We start from the raw sequence: 21465 nt of genomic DNA, 5'->3' as shown, positions 1-21465 counted from the left end.
GAAAGTGGCTTGTCAAGAGCGTTGGATGGTAAGTGAGCCACTTGTAAACAATACCGTCGCTTTCACGTAGAATGGCACAAAATCAAAAGTTATTTGTAGACAGGTTAGTGTAATGATTCAATTTACAAAAATCGAACGTTTTCTAACGATTCGATATAGGTGCTCCGTTTCAAAAATTTCGGCCAGAATGTTGCCTGTTTTTCTAAAAGTGAAAATCTGCTATTGTACTGAATGAAAACCTTCGATTTTTGCGCTGATTGGAAATAGTTGTGACTAGTTGTGTAGAATGTTCAATTACTGAAAATAACAGATTTTGTGAAAGCAGTGGTTGGTCCATACAATTCGATTCCAAGCGAGCCAGATTAGTTTTCGTTGGAAGGTCCATCTCTGACAATAGAAATAAACTATTTTATTTTGAATTCAACTACAACTTCCTTGAAAACAGCACAGCTAAAAAACTTTTGGAAAAAACGCGCAAACCTAAATTTTCCATTATAATCAAAATTAGTGCCCCCACCGCACAGCATCATCAAGATTGATAGTTATTCAAGCCGGGAGGAAAGGGGGAGGGAGGTTGTAAGGCAATGGAAAATTTCATGTATAATAATAATACTTTATAATTGGCTGGCTCTGAAAACAACTTGTTGGTTTGTGGTTTATTTTGGGTCACAATTTAGGCCCGCTCGATTTCTGATAGCTGTGAATTTTTCGCAGGGCGACAGTTTCTGTTCGGTAGCGATGAGGCTTCTTAACGCCAACCGTGACTGGGGCACTTTTACACGGCCTTCGTTGCCAACCAGCTCCCTGTCAAGGACGACGTCTCTGTACAGCCAGCATCACTGCCATGAAAGCAAAACATTGATTTTGAACCGAATGATTAGACGCTGTATTTAGTTACAAAATGTCGATTTTCTGAATGATATGATATTAAATCATCCCACAAGATGCAAAACGTCGTGTGGAATGCTTGAATATCGAGCATAGTGCCGAACATAATTCTTTGTTTGGGGCTTTATAGCTATAACGCCCCATATATGTCGGTCGCTGTCAAACTCCATATGATAGTATAGGGTTGCCAGGGGGCTGTTGCCAACTGCTTGCGGGGAGCCTTTCCTCCGGTGGACTTACGAGCGGTCTGTTTGGTACAGGCCATGTAGCGAAAAATGCTGATCTGCTACTTCTCTGATGCTGGTAGTAGGACGACGGTTAAACGCTCGTTTGCGTGCCTTCATTCATAAAAGTTCAACAATATTTTCAAAGAATGTTGCAAATTGTCATCTTGATAATTCCAAAAATACTTTAAATAAACTATGAATGTGCAAAAGACGACAAAATCGCATAGAAATTGCTTATTCCAGAGCAGAATTTACCGGTCTAAAGTGTATTCTACTTCACTCCGGTTATGTCTCTGACATTACCCACCCATCTTTTTTTAACGGGAATAGAAAGGCTTATACGAGTAGGAAAACGTTTGTCAGTTGTGTGATTAACTTTGAACGAGGAAGTTGGGGTTGTAGTTCGCCGGACACGATAAGAAAGACGTCTGCTGTAGTGAGGTTCTGCTCCGAGCAGCTTTTTGGGTACCACTTTGGTCCTACAACAACTCTGCAAATGGCAATGGACGACTCCTAGAGGAATTATTTTGTGAGTCAATTTTCCTATACGAATTCCCATGTAAACTTTAAACCGTGGTCGCAAAAACATAGTTTCAACTATATTTAACTAAGAACTTGCACAGTTGTTCGAGGACCCAAATGGTACCCAAAAAGTTGCTCGGAGCAAAATTTAATTTTTTTTTCATATAACCGTGTCCCACTTTATAAACGTGTGCAAACTACATCAAGTATTCCAGAAATTATAAATAGCAGTGCGCTTCGATTATGGATACGCATTAATGAGTATGTATGATGAAATTTTTGTTACTCTGGACAAAGTTCAACGTTAACCAATTCTACTCCAACATTCCTCCTTCTTGATGGGTGCACTCTTAATCCTCAAACAACATCTTGCAACTATGAAGGACAGATAACACCATCTGAGAAGACTATAATGTAGTTCGTAAGTCCATTAAACTGTACGTAGCTCGCCGGAATTCGACACGATGTGTTGTGTTAGGCCGTTTGCTTCTATCTGTGCTATCAGTTAGATCGAACATAAACAAATAACTCGTTAAGATGTACTCAGATCATCTAGCGTTTTTCGTCGATATTTGGAGATCAGCAGTGGCGCCTGGTTGAGGAAACCTGAAACCGTCTTTGTTCTCCATATATTTAAAATCCCATTTATCATGTTTTAATCATACTCGACAGTTGTTTATACTTGTTAAATTAAAGGGTCTCCTTAGCTCAATAGTACCCAGGAGCCCCGCGTTCACACAGGGCTTTATTTATTCATCGATAGTATACTTTTATATCTGCCTCTCGTTTCTTCTGCTGTAAATTTTATACATTGGACATATCCGGTATATCCACTCAATGCTTACTAGAAGTATATGCTAGAAAATGCATAAAAATCCCAGCAGAATAAAAGAGACAGAAATGGAAAGTATGCTAACTTTGCTTTTTTTATTTCTCAGCGTAGTCTTAAAACGGCCCTAGAACCAATCAGACATTTCCACGAGTCAGTTTCATTCCTTCTCGATGAAAGATATTTAATCAATTTATTGAGCTGAGCCGACTATGGTACACTAGACTCGACCCTCCAGGCTTTAATTTTTTTTTTTCAAAGTTTGCGGCTTCCTATATACCTTTCTTTTATAACAAATGTAAAAATAATCAAAACTACTCAACAAAGCTACGTCGTGTATGAAATGTTTAGTTGGAATGCTACCCCAAATGAACAGTAAGAACCTATATTGTGACTTTCGATTAAATTTCTTTCACTATATTGGTTATTCCGAAATTAAATTCATTACAAGAATTTCTACCTTTTTTATTAACGACTTATAGTGAGTCAATCTTTTTCCTTTTTTTATATTGTAACGACATATAATTAGCAAGGGACTGGAAGGTGAAGTATTTTTCAAATATTAAGAGCCATAGTACTCAAGGGAGAGCAAGGATTTGAAGTAAGAAAGTTTAGAAAAGCGTGGAATAGGGTCAATGAACAAGCTTAGAGTTTCCCGGTTACTTAGCTTTTTGTCTTCTGCAGCGCAGTAGTCAGGATCTTTTGGCATTAAATGCGAATCACCTGAGTCTGCGGCATGTCCGGACAAGCGTAAAGTCAATTTAATGACCTATGCTGTCGGAGCCCTTGCTAATTATATGTCGTTACAATATAAAAAAAGAATTTCTACGTATTGATCATGACACACATTAATAGCCTCTATAGTAAGCCACACGCGGCGAACCAACTGCAACATGCATGAAACCGATCCGAACTTCCAACTAGACTACACGTACTTCCTGGGCGTCCTACTCATCAATGTTAAGGCCAATTTAGTTTGCTCGCAAACTTACTTGTTTGTGTTGAGCTGGACAACTGCAACTTTTTTTTCGAAACTGTGATTATGAAGTTTTGGCTACTGTCCGTCTTCAAGTCGTTAGGTACAGATAATTTTCCAATTAAATCTCAGAATATGTGTAATTAAATATAACTTGAAGCTTTTACATCATTCCACTTGATTGCCAACCATAGTCGTTCATCGATGTTGGTTCCAAACGTATGCTTTAGTTACGTAATTTCCAGAATTGCCCCTTTCCGCGAAAATATGGTACCATTTACTAACATAACCAACCGTTACAAATTGACAACAATTTTCTATTTGCGTGCATTGTTCCTGATGCATCATGTTGCACACCAGTTTTTGCTACATAAAACATCGAAATGTCATTTTGAAAAAGAGCCCCTGATTAGAAGGCAGTGGGTATCGGTTCGAGCCAGTCAGTTGAGCAGAAACTGCAACTTGACTGCAGTTACCGTGCGTCCCTTCGCGGACCAGTCATTTAATTTAGCGCGTATTTAACCATCGAGCCATCACCGGGCAGTAGGGGGGCCGCCTACTTTAGTTGGTTGTCTCCCTCCTTTTTCACCCGGGTAACACAACCATCCGTTAAGCCTATAGATGCAGGCGAGTTATGTAATTCAGTATGTACGGCATATCTGGTCAACACCGTTGCGCTCAGCAAAACTCACCTTGTCGCGAATAAAAATGTATGTTTATCTTCACGCACGAGCCACCAGTAGCCTACAACTAGCAGTGTTCGAAAACTGAGAATTTAATAATTTACATAATGTTATCTCATATTTGAAAAGACCCCTTTTTTATTTAAAATCATCTGTATGCGTCTAGTCCACTGCAATTTTCGTCTTAAAGCCCCATTTAGACTCTCGGTGAAAGTTAACGTGAACATGTGTTGAATTTCTTTCCATGTTCCCGGTGGACGATATTGGGAATAGTTGGATCGGCGAACAACTATTTCACTATGCTATATTTCACCCTAAGGAGGAAAATTTGGTAAAACCAAAATTTCTCACTAGGGTGAAAATTTGTTGGTAAAAACCAGTCTTTGTACAGGAGGGCACAAATCCTTATTTCATACTATGTTGCGTTTCGGCTTCGCCTCATCAGAAACCGACACTAACACATTGTCGGAATAGATTAGCGCCGGCTTGACGCAAATCCCTTAAAACTAAAACACACTATGTGTTTCAATCAAACGACTGATCAAACGTGATGTCCCGTTCGAGCAGAAGTTCTGTTTATGCCGATGAGACACAAGTGAAGCCGAAACTTGTCTTGGCTTAGCAGGCCTATGCGAAAGCACTATGCTATATTTCACCCTAAGGAGGAAAATTTGGTAAAACCAAAATTTCTCACTAGGGTGAAAATTTGTTGGTAAAAACCAGTCTTTGTACAGGAGGGCACAAATCCTTATTTCATACTATGTTGCGTTTCGGCTTCGCCTCATCAGAAACCGACACTAACACATTGTCGAAATAGATTAGCGCCGGCTTGACACAAATCCCTTAAAACTAAAACACACTATGTGTTTCAATCAAACGACTGATCAAACGTGATGTCCCGTTTCGGCTTCACTTGTGTCTCATCGGCATAAACAGAACTTCTGCTCGAACGGGACATCACGTTTGATCAGTCGTTTGATTGAAACACATAGTGTGTTTTAGTTTTAAGGGATTTGCGTCAAGCCGGCGCTAATCTATTCCGACAATGTGTTAGTGTCGGTTTCTGATGAGGCGAAGCCGAAACGCAGCATAGTGTGAACTATTTCACGTTCTTTTACGTTGAACTGGGAGGCTACAGTTTTGTCTGAAAGATATACACTCAAAAAAAATATCACTTATCAATCACATGCAAAAACATATAAATATTTTCCATAATACTTTTCACGTAAATATTACATTTTACACACATAGAAAATTGTGTTGTCAATCTAATTAAAATCAGTGTCCACTGCATGTATATGTCAAGTGAAGTTCATTTACTTTTCATCGGAATGTCACATACTTTCTAGATTAATCCATATAAATTTTTATGTGAATTTCACGTGATTATTAGTTGCATTTAAAATAACATTCATATGCATTTCTTATGTGATCAAAAAGAGTGGAAGACGGACAATAAATATATAGGCATTGAATTTTATTGTAATGCATATTATATTTACATGATTTGCTTAATCGAATAATTATCTCCCAATATAGCTGTTTCTCCTACCAAGCATCCTTTGAGTTGATAGTATTAAGAAAATCAGCAAACTTTGTTACAGTTTTTGTTGGTTCATATAATGCTTATTTTGTTTCCATTTTCGCATTCTGAAAAGTGATTTCATTTTATAAGTATTGGTCTTCTTGTATATAATCGATTGAATTTACGTTTAAATACCTGCAATAAACTGTACGAGTATCTCCGGTCGTAATTAATTCGCCTTGTGCTTTTTAGTACGTGAAACCATATTGAAATTGTAAACTTTTTTCACATCGTATATTCACGTAATATTCATGTTCTTTACACATAACACTTAAGTATGTGACAATCATATAGAATGTATGTATGGTATACCTGAAAGGCATTGGTATGGTATTTGAAATTCATAAATGTAGGTACGAATTTTAATTGCTGCACATGAATCTAATGTGATTGGTAATTTTTAATATTTACGTGCTTTTTCACTTAAAAATTATATGATTTTTTGGCTCAGTGTAGTTTTTTTAGTCCTGTTTGCTACACGCAAAACTAAAACAATCCACAGAATAAGTTCTTTTAACTTAAATTTAGGTACTTTTGAGTTGTGCGTCGCTTTCGCACTTATTAGTGTTGTCAAAAACAAAACGAGAGATTCGACTTAGTCGAGGTCTTTCGTGCAGTAAGGTACTTTTGAGTTGATTGGGGTATACTCAAAATTAGGTGAATTGAACTTAAATTTAAGTAAATTAAACTCAAGGTTGAGTTATGACTTTTGCCGTAGTTAAATGGAAACTACCTTCAACACGGTTTACCTAATTTTACCTTCCTGCACGATAACTCGAGATTGTACTTAAAAGTACTCAATTTTAGGTAGTTTTTCGGTGGCGTGTAAGGAGCAACTTTCGTGTACTGGAACAAACCTAACACTTGCTCATTTTTACTCCCTTTTGCTACCAGAAAAAAAAGAAGTGAATATACGAACGGTTTTCATTCTGTTTGCTCCGGAGTACTTCCAGTTTCTCCTGGTACTTGAACAAACCTCTTATATTCGGAGACTCAAACCTATTCATACAAAAACAAACGAGCAGTTCTCGATGGCTAAACTGAACCCGATCGAAGCGAAAGAAATTCAGGAAATTTTCGTGAAAGCGGTGGATACGGATACGGATTCTTATCATCTGACCGTCGTGTCGATCAACAATTATCTGACGTATAGCAACAACGAAACCACATGCTATCTCTATTGGAGCTCTTTTGACGTGGACGGTTTGACGAAAGGTGCTCGTAAATATTATAAAGACTTTCGTATACAGTCGTGATTCGCTGGTTGGACACTTTTTAACTGGACCGCTTTTTAGTTGGACTTCCGCTAGTTGGACCATTGTCCAACTAAAAAGCAACTGAACGTCAAAATCTCGTGTCAAATTTACTTTGACAATCAATCTGACAATATTTAGAGATATGAACAGATGCATTTACACTGCCAACATCTCCTTTGGAGAGTTTTTGACATTTGTCAGTCGGTCCAACTAGTGAATCAAATTCGTTAGTTGGACAAGGCGAATCACGACTGTATATCATCGAAAAATTCGTTTGCCCAATGAAACCGATTCGTAATAAGCTAACGTTTCGTGGTTTTACGAAAAACTCGCAATAAAAAATAAAAGTTTCAATAGAAAAATTCGTATATTTTATGAATAATGCACACCAAAAAAAACTGAATTTTATCGTTGACGTAATTTCAAACATGACACAATTCAACAAATCGTAATTTATGAAATGACGCAACATTACCGTGTTCTGTTTAATTTTACATGGAACATATACTTTACATTCGCAATGACATAAAATTGCACTTCCTACCATTCAGAACAAACGCTGTATGTGGAGTAAAATTACATGATTTACGAAATTAAACGTCATGTAAAATTAAAATCACACGTAAAACTAAGTCATTTTTGATGCTCGTATATGTCAGGGTCAGGAGACGTAAATTTATACTATTTTTTCTAGGTGTGTGTCTGTACCAAACTAATTCTAAGCGATTTACGAATATATTCTCTCATTGTATTCTAGCACAATACAATGTCTATTGCTTTATCAATCGCAGACTGACCCATTGTAGTTTATTTAAACAGTTTTATACATTCAATTTTCCTAATCCTTATTAAAACAATTACTAATTAAAAGGAATTAGCAGTAATGTCACTACTGGAATACGGCGCGGCTCTCGATGACCCCGAGTAATCATAGATCACGTTTCTATCGCTGTCGTACCAAAACATTGATTTTTATATATTTGATATATAATATAACTTTATATAATAAATTTATATTAAAATAAACAATTAAACCACACTTTTCGGAAGCCTGTCACCCCTTGGTCAGTAAATGGTATTCTTAAAAAATAAGCACTTACCCATACTTCGCGAAGTTAGTCCACATTCGAGTCATCTTACTCAACGTCTGTAGCTCGGCCGATGAGTTGTCTAGGCGAATGTTCAGCACCCCAAAGTGGAATAGATAACCCAGCTCATCACCATGACACGCACCGGGCCAATCGATGCCCAGTATTCGCTTGTAGATACCCAACGCCCCATCGTATCCAAACCTGTACAACCAGGTCGTATCCTGACCGTCATGGGTGGCGTGTAACCGAGCGAAATTGGTTATACCATGCAAAAACATGGCATCAGTCATTAACTGAAATAAGCAATTAAAAGCTGACGTGCTTGTAAAGCTCATAGTCTAATGTGTTCTTACGTTCATCATGTTCTGAATAGATGCATTGCTAATATGTGCACCATTCAAATAGAAGTTACGCATATCTTGCGCTACTGAAGTCCCCTCCTCGGAGTCGCGATCAACCATCAGATCAACTGGTATCAGTCTTTGGAAATCTTCATCTATGTTTTTTATCAAATTAGGATCCTTTCGTACCCCTAAAGCAATTGAATTATTTATTACCGCAAACCTTTTCGGATGAGAAGGATCTTACTTCTTAAAAATAGCATCGCTTCATGAGAGTTAAACCCTGTAATCAATGGAACGTGATTATACACTCCGCTCTTCATTATCTGTATTGGTTCTTGGGTAATCACTGGTGCCTCGTTGGATGCATCTTCACCGATCCAGTTTTCGATAGATGGCACAAACGGGAGTCCGACGCTTCGTTTGATATCTTCTGGGGTTATCGTCTTTGGTGCTGCGTTCACAATCTTTTGAGGTGAAGCTTTACGCAGATAACTCAACAGTTCATCTGTATTGTTTGTAAAGCATCCAAGCTGCTCTCCCAATCGGAAGGCCCGCTCTTTTGGTGATCTAGCAATTGCCCACGGATTCAACGCGGTACCACTTTGTGCGATCGCTCGGTGGAACAGACCCTTCGCAAGCGGTGACATCATAAGCATATGTACAGAAACCGATCCAGCAGACTGGCCAAAAATCGTGACCATTTTAGGATCTCCACCGAATGCAGCTATATTCTCCTGGACCCATTTAAGAGCTAAGATTTGGTCTTTCAAACCTGCGTTTCCGGGAGCATCTTTTCCGACACTCAAAAATCCCAGTGGACCCAAACGGTAGTTGAAAGTTACTAGAACGACACCTTCTGGAACAAGATAGTCCGCACCGTAAAGGAACGAATTTCCGGAACCGAATGAGAAGGCTCCTCCATGGATCCAAACCATCACAGGAAAGCTGGGGTTGCTACAACATGCATTTACTTGTAGTAATTTGCGTTTTGAAGCGAAAAAAACCTAACTCACTAGTCGTTGATAGGCAAATCAGGAGTATACACATTGATGAACAAACAATCTTCGTTGCCCTTGAAATTGTCTAGAATCATACTCCTGTGAGGACAGACAGATCCTTCTCTAAGCGCACCACGGACTCCTTTCCAGGGAATTTCCGGTAGAGGAGCCCGAAACCGAAGTTTCCCAACCGGTGGTTGTCCGTAACGCATTCCTTTGAAAGAGTAGAACTCGCCTTTTACTCCTCCTTTTACCTTCTGAATACGACCTTGGACGGCACCGGCTCGGGTTAGCACTGTAGCGCGAGCTTCTTTTTGCTATGAAAACAATACAATACAAAGTGCTTACATGGGATTCAATAATTGACGAGTATTTGAATAAGTTACTCACTCGGAATGAATTGACTACTTCCCGTACGAAGCCCATCGTGGTCTGAGGTATGATTCGTACCAGTGAGTTGATGGAATCCGACTCGCGTGCGATACCGGCAAATCTTTTCCATGCGGCTGTTTCCTAGGAGAATACATCTTATTAGTGTTCAGGTTAAGCAAAAAACTTTGTAGAAATCTTATTTATTCAGTAGTTGAGGATTTGGAAAAACTGGCTTGCAATGTATTGTTGAAAACGTTTCGTTTAAGATTTTTATGTCGATTTATTATGATAAATTAGTTATGCAATTTGCGTTTCGACTCCGTCTCATCAGAATCCGACACTAACTTAGTGACAGGACTAAGCTAGCGCAGTTAGATGCCGTCAGATTACTTTCTCCATCGAAGCTAGCACAGCAAACGTGCGGCATCAGACTAGCACAAACGATGTGCAAAGCACCGTCTACGTGACTTATGAACGACCCCTTATAAATTTGCCATTCAAGCAAGAGTAGTAAAGCATCAAAATATTGCTGGAACATCGATGAATTCCGAATTACTTGTTAGCGGTAGCTAGCGGAATCGTTGACCATCAAAAAGATAAGGGGCCGACTGGCTACAATTCTCTGGTTTGAATGAACTGGTACTTAGAAAAAGAAATGATCCAGTGTTTTCGGACTTTCAATTCTCGCACTGTGACAATGACATAGAAGAGACTTTTAATTTCACCGGGTCTTAGGAGCGATGCTTCTTGAAGTTTTGATTTTAGCTTACTTTGATAAGGGTAGATATCACGTAGACGGTGCTTTGCACATCGTTTGTGCTAGCCTTCTATGGAGCTGTGTGAAGACGAGAATTCGGCATTTACCGACCTGGGACCTTAACTATAATTCAATTTAGAGTTCCTAGTATGAATAGGAAAAGGTGATATAGCCAGTTTGTTTATAGCTTTCGTGGAAGTTGGCGTGGGACATTTCTCGACAAACATGTCAAATGGTCCTAAGTGCAAATGAGAGCCTCTGTTTACTTTCTCTTTCGATTATTACGGCGTCATCTTAAAACTTTTCGGTATTGTTACAGGATATATCGAAAAACTCTGATTTTAACTAGCTTATTCTGCTAAAAGTTGAGTAACAAACGTATAAACTGCCGAGTTATTAGCGAAAGAGAAAGTAAACAAAGAGCAACTGTCATTTGCTCTTAGGACCATTTGACATGTTTGGCTAGATTTGTACTCCAGTTTACGGTTGCACAATACCAGTTTGAATACTGGTTGTTTTACTACGTAAGTAACAATTAGTATTATATAATCGTTTTTAATCATTAATTCAATTAGTTTAATTTAATTTTGAAGTTGGAAATTTTTTTCTCATTTTTGCTGATGTTTATTGTTTATTTTTTATAGTTTTTCAAAACAATGGCTCGCAAGTATAATTTGCACACAGTAATTTCTGTAGCAGTAACGTTGCGTGTTACCAATGTATTACTAGTCAGAAATATAATTTTCATTTCAATTTCTACCCTATTTCGTGGTATTTTCCAAAACACGATTTTTAAACTTTCACGCTTCCAAATAATAGCACTTTTTCAAAAATATCGGAACTCCATTTAATACCGTTTCTAGACCATCTTTTCAACGTTTAAAATCATTTTATTTTTTTCAAATTGGTTAAAAAATTGAAAAGTTTTAGTAATTTTTGTGAAAAAAGTCAAAATCGCGATTTTTTCACTTTTTTATGTTTAAACCAATTTATGTATCATTGATTCAATAAATTCCGTACTTCAACTTACACAGCTGCTTTCGCAATTAAAAAATGAAGAAAATGATGTATTATTCATTTTTATGTTTGCATTTTACCAGAAAAAATTACAATCAAACACGTGGAGTACATTTGTATCCCAATGCAACGTTCTAGGAAGGAAAACGCAAGTGCAACGTTCTAGCACAGAGAACAGACGTCCATCTTCAGCATTCAACTTGTGTAAAATCTCTAACGGTTTCGAAGGTAGTTTGGATATCTGAACCAGGTGCGCTACTGTCGTCATGTTTTTTGTAGCTGAGTTCGACAGAATTGACAGCGGTTATTCCTCTACCCAGTCAAACTAGTCCGGAACCGATTCGGACTTCCAGCATGAATTCCAGCTCAAATGTGTCAACCGATAGAGTCGGAATCGGTTGTTTTCTTTGAGCTAGATTCCATGCTGAATCCATCCAGGATTTCGAACCGGTTCCGGAATCGATTTGACGGGTAGTTGGGATAGGTTGGTGTGGCGGCGCTAGTATTTTTCGTATATTAATTCAAATGTTTACACACGTTTTTTAAATATTTTTGTTCGATCATGGATGTCTGTTCTCTGTGGTTCTAGGGTTAAAAATATACCAGCGTTTTTGGTTAATTTTAAGAAAATATTGGTTATATACATGTCAATGTGATTCAAAGATAGCATTTCTTTAGTTGCATCAATTATTTTTATAGAGTTTTTAATCTTAAGGTCATTCACCTCTCAAATTATATTTTTGATTTTATCAAGTAGTAACAATAATTTTTATGCTCTCGGACTATCTCCGGAGAGAAATGACAGTTTTTCTCCATTTTGTACAACAATCGGAAGGTAACTAGGTAGAAAATATGTGTAAAGATAATCATTATTTTAATTATAGTCGCTACAATAAAATACTTTTTTTAACAAACGAATTCATGAGAAATAAACAAACGAAAAACTTGTTGTTTCGTCAATTCAAATATCTTTTGCTAACTAAAAGGGCATGTTCAGGAGCGTTTTATTTTGTATAGGAGTTTCAAAGTAGAACTGGAACTGAAACATTCACATCCCCAGCAGAGCGTTTTGTTTTATAATTTCGAACAGTTTTGTTTTAAAATTTAAAACTGTTATACGACGCCGTTCTAGTTGTTACTGATTTTAAAACACGTTTAGAACTGTGTTTTAAATACTTGCCAAGTTTTCAGCACAAACACTTAGACCCGATAGACTGGGGAAAAATAAATTTGAATGCAGTAACGCTGAAAGCATGGCGAGACATGAATTTAAAATTGAATAGAACATCCGCTAAAACTACTGCTGGGGAAAGCAAGTTCTAGTTTTAAAAATTTCAGTTTTATATTATAGAACTGTCAAAATTATGAATCTAGAACTGAAACACTCCTGAACATGCTCAAACAATCTTTAGATACAAAAAAAAATAATCCAGTCAAATAAACCCAAAGATGAGACGCAGATGTAAATTTGTTCAACTCAAACTATTTTCCCCGAGATAGACAAGAAAAACAAGCAATATTTGCTGAAACTGCCAAGAGTTGGGTTAGTAATATCTCAAATAATAGACATTCAGGCTACAATGTCACTGTTTTAAAAATCTGTGTGAACTTTAAAATTAATAACGTTGGAAATCAATGTTTTACATTTGCCATCTAAGCAGTTGTTTTCTACACGTGTTTGACAGGTGCACTCCAACTGCATTGCATCGATGACTAGGCCACCTGCAAACGTTTTCCAGACGTCCTATTTATTCAGCAATTCAGGTTTACACACATTTTGAATCGATCCTAAACATCTGTTATCTGTGGTAATATTATGCAACATTATTTATTGTACATAATAGGTTTGTTCCAGTACATGGAAGTTACTCCCTGTTGCTCCGGAGCAAAAAATTCTTGCTCCTTTTCACTCCGGTTTGCCACCAGAAGAAGAAAAAAGAGAAGAAGATAGTACAGGAACGATTTTCTCCCTGTTTGCTCCGGAGTACTTCCAGTTTCTCCTGGTACTGGAACAAACCTAATGCAAGCACAACCCCCGCTGAACTCCTACTACTGCGGAATCCCAACAACAATGAAGCACATTCTAGTTTACTGCTGAGGATATGTTCATATTCGACAACAGTGCAGTATCAACGGATCAGTTACGGAAATCTTAGCGAACGACGACAACAGAGAGAAAGCAGTATTTACGCCTTTTTAAATATGCAAAGCTCGAGATTTGAGCGACAATTTGTTTCCATCCCTATCTACACCTTCCTATTCTTTCCATTGAGACGAATGCCACAATCGTCGTGGTAAAATGTTGAAAATATTAGTTGCATCAACAATTTTTTTCTGCTGGTAGGATAAATAGAGGCTGAGATTTTTGGTCTACTATCAACCCCAAAAAATATTTTATACTCGATTCCAATGACACTGTATGGAAATGCTCACGATGATTATCCAGAATCCACGATTGTTTGCATCTGTTCGTGCACCGGACGCCTCTAGCTAGCTATGTCAATTATTTTTGTCCATTAAACAAGATTTAAATCAACAAATTCTCACGAAAGCCAATCTTGGAATGTTAGGGTGGTTCACGAGGCTAATATTTATGCTTGGCAAAACACAAAATAAGTTTTTAATTTTTAAATCCAATCGATGTATTAGTTTTGGAATAGCATACTACGTTCTATTTGAATCCAAACATTATGCCCGTGCTGAAAAAGTATTAGAAACCTGACCGCACTCCCAATGCTATCTGCTAGTATTAAATTAGTCATTTTGAGACAAGGCATATACGTCAAACCACCCTACAATGGCAACCAATGCGTGCACTTTTTGTTCCCCCCGTTCCTCGGCGCAAGGTCGCTTTTACGTCTGCGTTGTACCGAACACTAACTAATATTTATTTGTAGTATTTATTTCCAGCACGACTTGCGAACCAAGGTGTTAATAGATTTTCAAGTATGAACCAAATTTAAGAGCGGACCTGCTCACTATGGTTTCGTGCTAACAATAGCGGTTATTACCTGGAAATTGGCACCGCACCGGGGTTCGGTTTGTTTTTTGTTGGAGTGTGTCATGTTATCGAGGACATGCAAGTTTTTAAATGGAATATCTACTCAAACGATTTAGATATAGATTATCTTGTCGCTTTGCTCGGCACTAATCTGTAAATGAGGCGGTTCTAAACCGAACTACTGCCAAAATGTCTACATACTGACTGACAGGGTTAAAGTGAATTTCGGGGTCAAGCCAAATCGACATTATAAAATACCATATATTCGTGATTCTAGTGAGAAAAGCTTTCGAAATTGGACAACGTTGTCAAAAACGTATCATTATTTTTCCCCGTAGTTTTGTAGTTGATGCTTGCTCTACACGCCACCGAAAAACTACCTAAAATTCAGTACTTTTGACTCAATCTCGTGGTATCGTGCAGGAAGGTAAAATTAGGTAAACCGTGTTGAAGGTAGTTTCCATTTAACTACGACAAAAATAATAACTCAACCTTGAGTTTAATTTACTTAAATTTAAGTTGAATTTACCTAATTTTGAGTATACCCCAAACAACTTAAAAGTACTTTACTGAGTCGAATCTCTCGTTTTGTTTTTCACAACACTAAGCGACGCACAGCTCAAAAGTACCTAAATTTTAGTTAAAAGAACTTAATTCTGTAGGTTATTTTACGGTTGTGTGTACAGTAAAATCCATATTTCATTGATACCTTGATGCAAATCGTCTCTGCAAAGCAACCCATCAAATGTTTTGACACGTTACGTTTATTAGTTTGGATAGTAAACATAAGCTCTAAATTTGATCTTACTACGACTCTATATTTTACTTCCATTTAATTTCAGTGGTATTTCAAAGTGGCAATAACAAAGCTTACCTTGCATACAATGGTACAAGATCTACAATCGTTATTTCGAAACAACGGAAATCCTTACGGCGCGCGAAATCTTCAAAAAAAAGCTACCAACCATACAATACTTATTAGTAATTAGATAATTTGGCTCAGAATTAGTGTTTACGCACGAAAATCGCTACTTGTGAGGAAAGGCCTTGCTGCGAACGACACGCAACAAGAAACAGGCCCCTATACTACACGCTACACTATTGGCGGGAGATCGGAAGCACGTGCCTGGAGGGTGTAAGTTAATGTGTTCACATGTTAGTCCATAAGACTTTCGCATTATCATGTGAATGTCCACCTATTTTCGTTTGTATGTGAATTGAGTTATTTATTTGTTTTTATTTTCGTAAATAGAAATTATTTAACTAATCTATTTGATTATTTTTTGGATTAGACGAATTGCGCGAACTCGAACAAATGTTGGCAGCATCCTCTCAGATTTTAATGAAACTTTCTGTACATGAAGACTTTGTCACAAAAAGCCACTTTGCATACTTTGTTTTTCCAAAAATGATCTAGCCTGTCTTTGGAAAAGGGCCAAACTTTTTACCAATTTTTTCAAATGGCTCTAGTCTAAAAATGACAAGTCCTATAAAAAAATGTTGTAGGAGTGATTTTCACAAAATTAGTCAAATTTTGGAATAAAAATATTGAAAAAATTCTTCATTGACTCCTACACTGAAAAAAATCGATTTAAAAAATTTAAAGTCGATTTACAAAAAAACATTTTTGATTTGAATGAAATTTTGTTCCAAGATAGATAGTTATGTTCCCTACATACCATCAAAAATTCAAGTTGGGCACTTTCAAGTAAAAAAAAGTTATTTGAAAAAAACATTTCCTTGCCCAAACTGAATTTTTTTTTCAGTGTATTTTTATCGAAAACTAAACCAATGAAGGTCATAATCATGTCAGGATCCATTTTCCTAGCTGCTAGTTGTCTGATACATGCAAAAAGTATGAGTAACGAATTTGGTATATATTCATAACAAACTTGAATGAAGACTGGCAGATTGGAAGATCGGAAGACTAGAAGACTGGAAGACTTGAAGACTGCAGTTCATTTATTCCTCTCAAAACTGATAAATTTTATGAAACAATTGACAAACTTTTCTAAAATTTATTTTATGTCTGGTGGAGCAGCAGCACAATACAAAAATAAGCAAACCTTCGCAAGCTTGTGTAGATTCCAGTCAAAGTATGAGTTAAGCGCAGGATGGCATTTTGCTGCAGCATCCCATGGAAAAAGGACCTTGTGATGCTATTAGTGGCACTCTCAAGCGAATGGCAAAAACAGCCAGTACTGCTCGCGACTATCGAAATACCATAACAACTCCCCGAGAGTTATATAACTGGGCGTTGAACAAACTGATAAAAACATCACAAAATTAATTTTCTGCTACATATTCACTGAACAGTACAACAAAATGTCAGAAGAACTCGAAGAGCTGCATAATAACGCCAAAACAATATTTAAAACTCAAAAATTTCACAGTTTTGTACCTATTCCCAGTGGCAAAGTAGAGATGAAAGGGTATTTTAATTCATAAGATGAACCAAAAATATTTTCCTTGTATAGAAATAATACAAAAAAGCATGCAAGTTTTAAGACAAATGTTGTATATAAAAATAAATAAATAATTATGTAAAATTCAAATGAAAGAAATATCAAGAAAGTTTGAATTTAAGTAAAGGAAAAAAGCAATGATTTCATTACACCAAACTTATAATATTTTGATAGTACATTTTTCAGTGAAATAAACAAGCATAAGTTTATAAAAATCAATTGATGATTGGCGAAGTTATGGCTTTTTCCCCAACACCCTTTTTTTATTTAAGAGGTTTGCGGTGATCACGATTGAAGACCAATAGATCATCTAAAATCCCAAAATTTAAAAAAAATAGTATATGAGTATTCCTCGTACCTTAACGATTAGTTGAATAAATAATATTTTTTCCTGCATTCGAGAACGTTTGCAGTAAAAAATCGTCGTTTTAAGCTCTAAAAATTGTATTAAAAAATCTTATCCATGACACAAAAATTTATGAATAAAAAAGGAATCGTTAAAGTACGAGAAAAATTAATTACGATCAATTGAAAAAATATTTAAGAAAATTGATTGAGTATTCGGCAATCGTGATCACGGAAAACCCATATTTAGTAAGACGACATTTCGAGATAATCGAGTTTGAAATTTCAATTTACTATTGCTCTTGGTAAACGAAGCGCGCTTGGAAGCGCTGTAACATTCGATCTATGTCTCGGATCTCTATAAAAATTTGGGAAAACATTCTCAAGAGTTGTACTTGCAGATGAAGTAATAAAATTTTTTCGATTATATGAAAAATGAAAAAGTATTAACCCCTTAATAAAAATATGCTTGGTTGCTAAATTAGACAATATATTTTCACAAACTGAGTTTTTTTTTTTGGATTCTGAGATGATTATGACTTTTATTGGTTTAGTTTTCTATAAAAATACACTGAAGAAAAAAAATTCAGTTTGGACAAGGAAGTTTTTTTAAATAACTTTTTTTCCTTGAAAATGCCCAACTTGAATTTTTGACGGTAGGTAGGGAATATAATTCTCTATCTTGGAACAAAATTTCATTCAATTCAAAAATGTTTTTTTGTAAATCGACTTTAAGCTTTTAAAATCGATTTTAAATACATTTGAAAAAAAAAATGGTAAAAAAAGTTTGGCCCTTTTCAAAAGACAGTCTAGATCATTTTTGGAAAAACAAAGTATGCAAAGTGGCTTTTTGTGACAAAGTTTTCATGTACATAAAGTTTCATTAAAATCTGAGCGGGTGCTGCCAACTCCGAATACGAATTGGCGCGAAATTCGTCGATTTAAAATTTCAAGTTACCACTGCTCTTGGTAGCCTCGCTCCGAAGCGCTGTAAATTTAGATCTATTGCTTAGATCTCTATGAAAACTTGGGAAAATATTTTCAAGGAGTTGTACGATCAGATAAAGTAATACAATATTTTTCGATTTCTGGAAAAATACAAAGGTATAAAACAAGGATGTCACATTGAAATCTGTGTTTCGGCCAAAAAAATCTTTTTACCATCTGTGATTACTAAAACAGGAAACAAATCTGTGAATCTTTCCAAAAAAATTGTGAAAAATCACAATATTTCCAAAAATCTGTGAAAATCTGTGAAATTTTTATCAAAGGCCAAAAATCTGTCATCTGTGAAAAAGAATCTGTGATCAAAAATTGTGAAAAAAATCTGTGACATTACAGAAAAATCTGTGAATGTGGTAACCCTGGTATGAAACCGCTTAAAGGATTCATGTCGAAGTATGGAGAAGTGGAGTCTATCACAAACGACACTTGGAGACACTTTTCCACTGGCATTCGGGTTGGCGGGATTCGGCTGGTGCCAATCTATATCGTCTTACTTGACTTTCGAGGGAAGATCATCTTAAGGTACATATAAAGAACCCTACGCAAATGCCCTGGACAGACGTTCACGTGCCAGTTTTGTAACCAGATGGCACACTACGTCGCCATGTGCCAAAACAACTAAAAAGACTCATTTATTACAACCAACACCACAGACAGCCGGCCAAAAATTAAATGCCTGAGAAACAATATCCCATAGTACCCTCAAGCCAACAGTTACCAGAGTCACACAAAAACCCGAAAAGCACCAAACATGTAACAGCGAAAATTAAAGCTCTAGCGACGATGACATGGACACAAACACAAGCGAGGGAAAAGTCAGACGGAGTAATCAGCAAGCGACAGATGTGGGATTTTCGATTGATTGACACCGGTGTAGTGGATTGCACTGGTTTTGCACTTTCAACAACTCACTTTCCACTCAGAATCGGTTGTTGCATTTGATTTGGAATCCATACTGACTCCATTCAGGATTCCGAATCAAATTCCGAATGGTTTGACCGGGAAGAAGCGAAAAGCAGTGCGCCCAGGATAGTCGACAGAAATAATATTAGATTTTTTCTTATCTATATTGAATTGTAAATCAAAATTAAATTTTGATCATAACACACTCTAGTAATAAATTATTGGTGGCAGATTGGCACGCGGTATAATGGCTTATACCAGACACTAATTGAGACGGAGGACTCAAGAGTTTCTCGTTAGGCAAACCAACTAATTGACGTTGACTGTTAAAAACGCAACTGCTTTAATGCGTCGCTCCGCGCCAAAAAAACAATGCACGCTCAATACTAAGCTGAGTAAATATGAAACGCTTATGATTCCACTGTCATTGTCAATGCCAACAGCGATTGAGCCGATAAAGTTACGCCGACTTATATATCATTTTTAAACATTTCATTTCAAAGATTTCGAAACGATGATTATGATCATGTGTGGTTCATTTCCGTTTTCCACAATTATGTAAGCTATTTTGACGCCTTCATATAAAGAGGAGACGTAACCAGTAGGTACCTAGTAAAAACTGACTGGCTGGGCTCACGAATGTCATTGAAAAAGTGATAAATGTCTGCTCATTGCAATCTGAGACGGCGCTTCGTACATTCTTTCGATTTGGTTTTTGACACTTGCTCAGAAAGCTTCTGAAGAGGTGGTTAAAAAGCACTTCACTTATTCAAAATGCCGGTAGCTTTTGCTTCACATTTGCGGTTTTTATTACAACAGATGAATATTGTGCATTAAATTGCAGTGAAAGGAAGTGGGTTAAACGCGCATTAGATGTTACTGCTAACCAACAAGGAAGTTTGTACCTACACTTGTACATTATGTTGTTTTTGATCACTTGTGAGTTTTTGTGTTGCAATATTTACATTAATTTAATTTGTCAACATGAAAAAAAATTATTAACGATTGAGTAAAATGATGATTCTTTGTCATTTTGAAAAATGTGGCCGGTTGTCGGCACCCTAAAATTTAGTAAAAATGGAAATATATGAATGAAAATCATCAAGATTCATAGGAAAAAGGAAGTTTATTCATTTCAACAAGCATCAAAGGCATTTTGAACTTCATTCTTCATCAGAACCACAATATGTGTATGTGAAAAACTGGTGCTTCTGCAATCGGCGCAAAAAGATCGTGCTAATATAGCACACAAATAATATTTAAAAGAATGTCCATGTCTGCTTTCTGTCAAAAGCTACGCAGGGGTGCCGACAACCGACCAGTGCCGGCAACCGACCACTTTCCTCTATTCAAAGTAATATGTGATAATTTACTATACTTTTGAAAGTCAATCAAAGCCAATTTCGACTTTTGGACAGGTTTCAGGGAATACTGCCACTATCGCGCCACACCATTGATTTGAAAACATTTCCTATTTTGTCCCAAATGTAATGATATTTCTAAATCACATTTTGATTGATATGTTTATCTCAATAAACCAGTTTTATCAATTATTTAATCTATATATTATGTTTGAACTTCTCTGAAAGTGCTGAATCACTAAGCCCTTCGTTATGCAAACAAACGGTATTATGACAGATGCGGTGTTTCATGGATAGCGGCTGTTCCTTTCAATCGGGAAACGCTGTGTGGAATTTAGGGTAAATGCGCTAATACCTTGACAGAGGAAACGTTTTCATGGATGAAATGCCATCATTATTGTTTATTACTTCCAAAGCTGGATTTTTGATGCACTTCGCTACAGTTTTTCGGTTGCCAAATGAAATGATACGAAATCGACAAAAAAATAACTATTTCGATCAAATATATTATAAAAATCGCGAGACTGGCAGCCATGCAATCCTAACAGCTAGTAAAAGTAAGAAGAAGTCTATTTTTGACACTTTTCAAAGTCAAAAATCTGTCAGGTGAAAGGAGTTGCACTTTTGATCACACTTTTGATTCATCACACTTTCAAACTGTGCAGTTCGATTTGGTGTGAACTGTGTAATATGACTCGGGATGACCAATAGACTTTATGTCAGTGGATACGAAATAAAACATATTTGACATATTTGGGGTTACACATTTTCAAAAATATTACTCAAAACGACAACGTTTCTGTAAATAATGCTTACGTGATCGATACGTTAACCAGGTAT

The 21465-nt window shown here is 36.6% G+C and overlaps 1 protein-coding gene across 6 annotated transcripts in view; it reads right to left on the bottom strand.

Moving 5' to 3' along the window:
• The window catches only part of LOC131676845 (juvenile hormone esterase), a 32661-nt gene that overhangs the window by 5093 nt on the left and 6103 nt on the right, over positions 1-21465 (bottom strand). For all 6 annotated transcript variants that reach the window (XM_058956209.1, XM_058956212.1, XM_058956208.1 and 3 more), the window contains exons 3-7: positions 9790-9912; positions 9415-9716; positions 8646-9355; positions 8411-8589; positions 8067-8350 (exon numbers count right to left, since the gene is read on the bottom strand). In XM_058956209.1, the coding sequence (XP_058812192.1) occupies positions 8067-8350; positions 8411-8589; positions 8646-9355; positions 9415-9716; positions 9790-9912 (1598 nt within the window). The remainder of the gene's footprint in view (positions 1-8066; positions 8351-8410; positions 8590-8645; positions 9356-9414; positions 9717-9789; positions 9913-21465) is intronic.

The sequence above is a fragment of the Topomyia yanbarensis genome, chromosome 1 (genome assembly GCF_030247195.1).
Source record: "Topomyia yanbarensis strain Yona2022 chromosome 1, ASM3024719v1, whole genome shotgun sequence".
Taxonomy (NCBI): domain Eukaryota; kingdom Metazoa; phylum Arthropoda; class Insecta; order Diptera; family Culicidae; genus Topomyia; species Topomyia yanbarensis.
The sequence above is the reverse complement of the archived record's forward strand: the minus strand, read 5'-3'. Positions and strand labels throughout refer to the sequence as shown.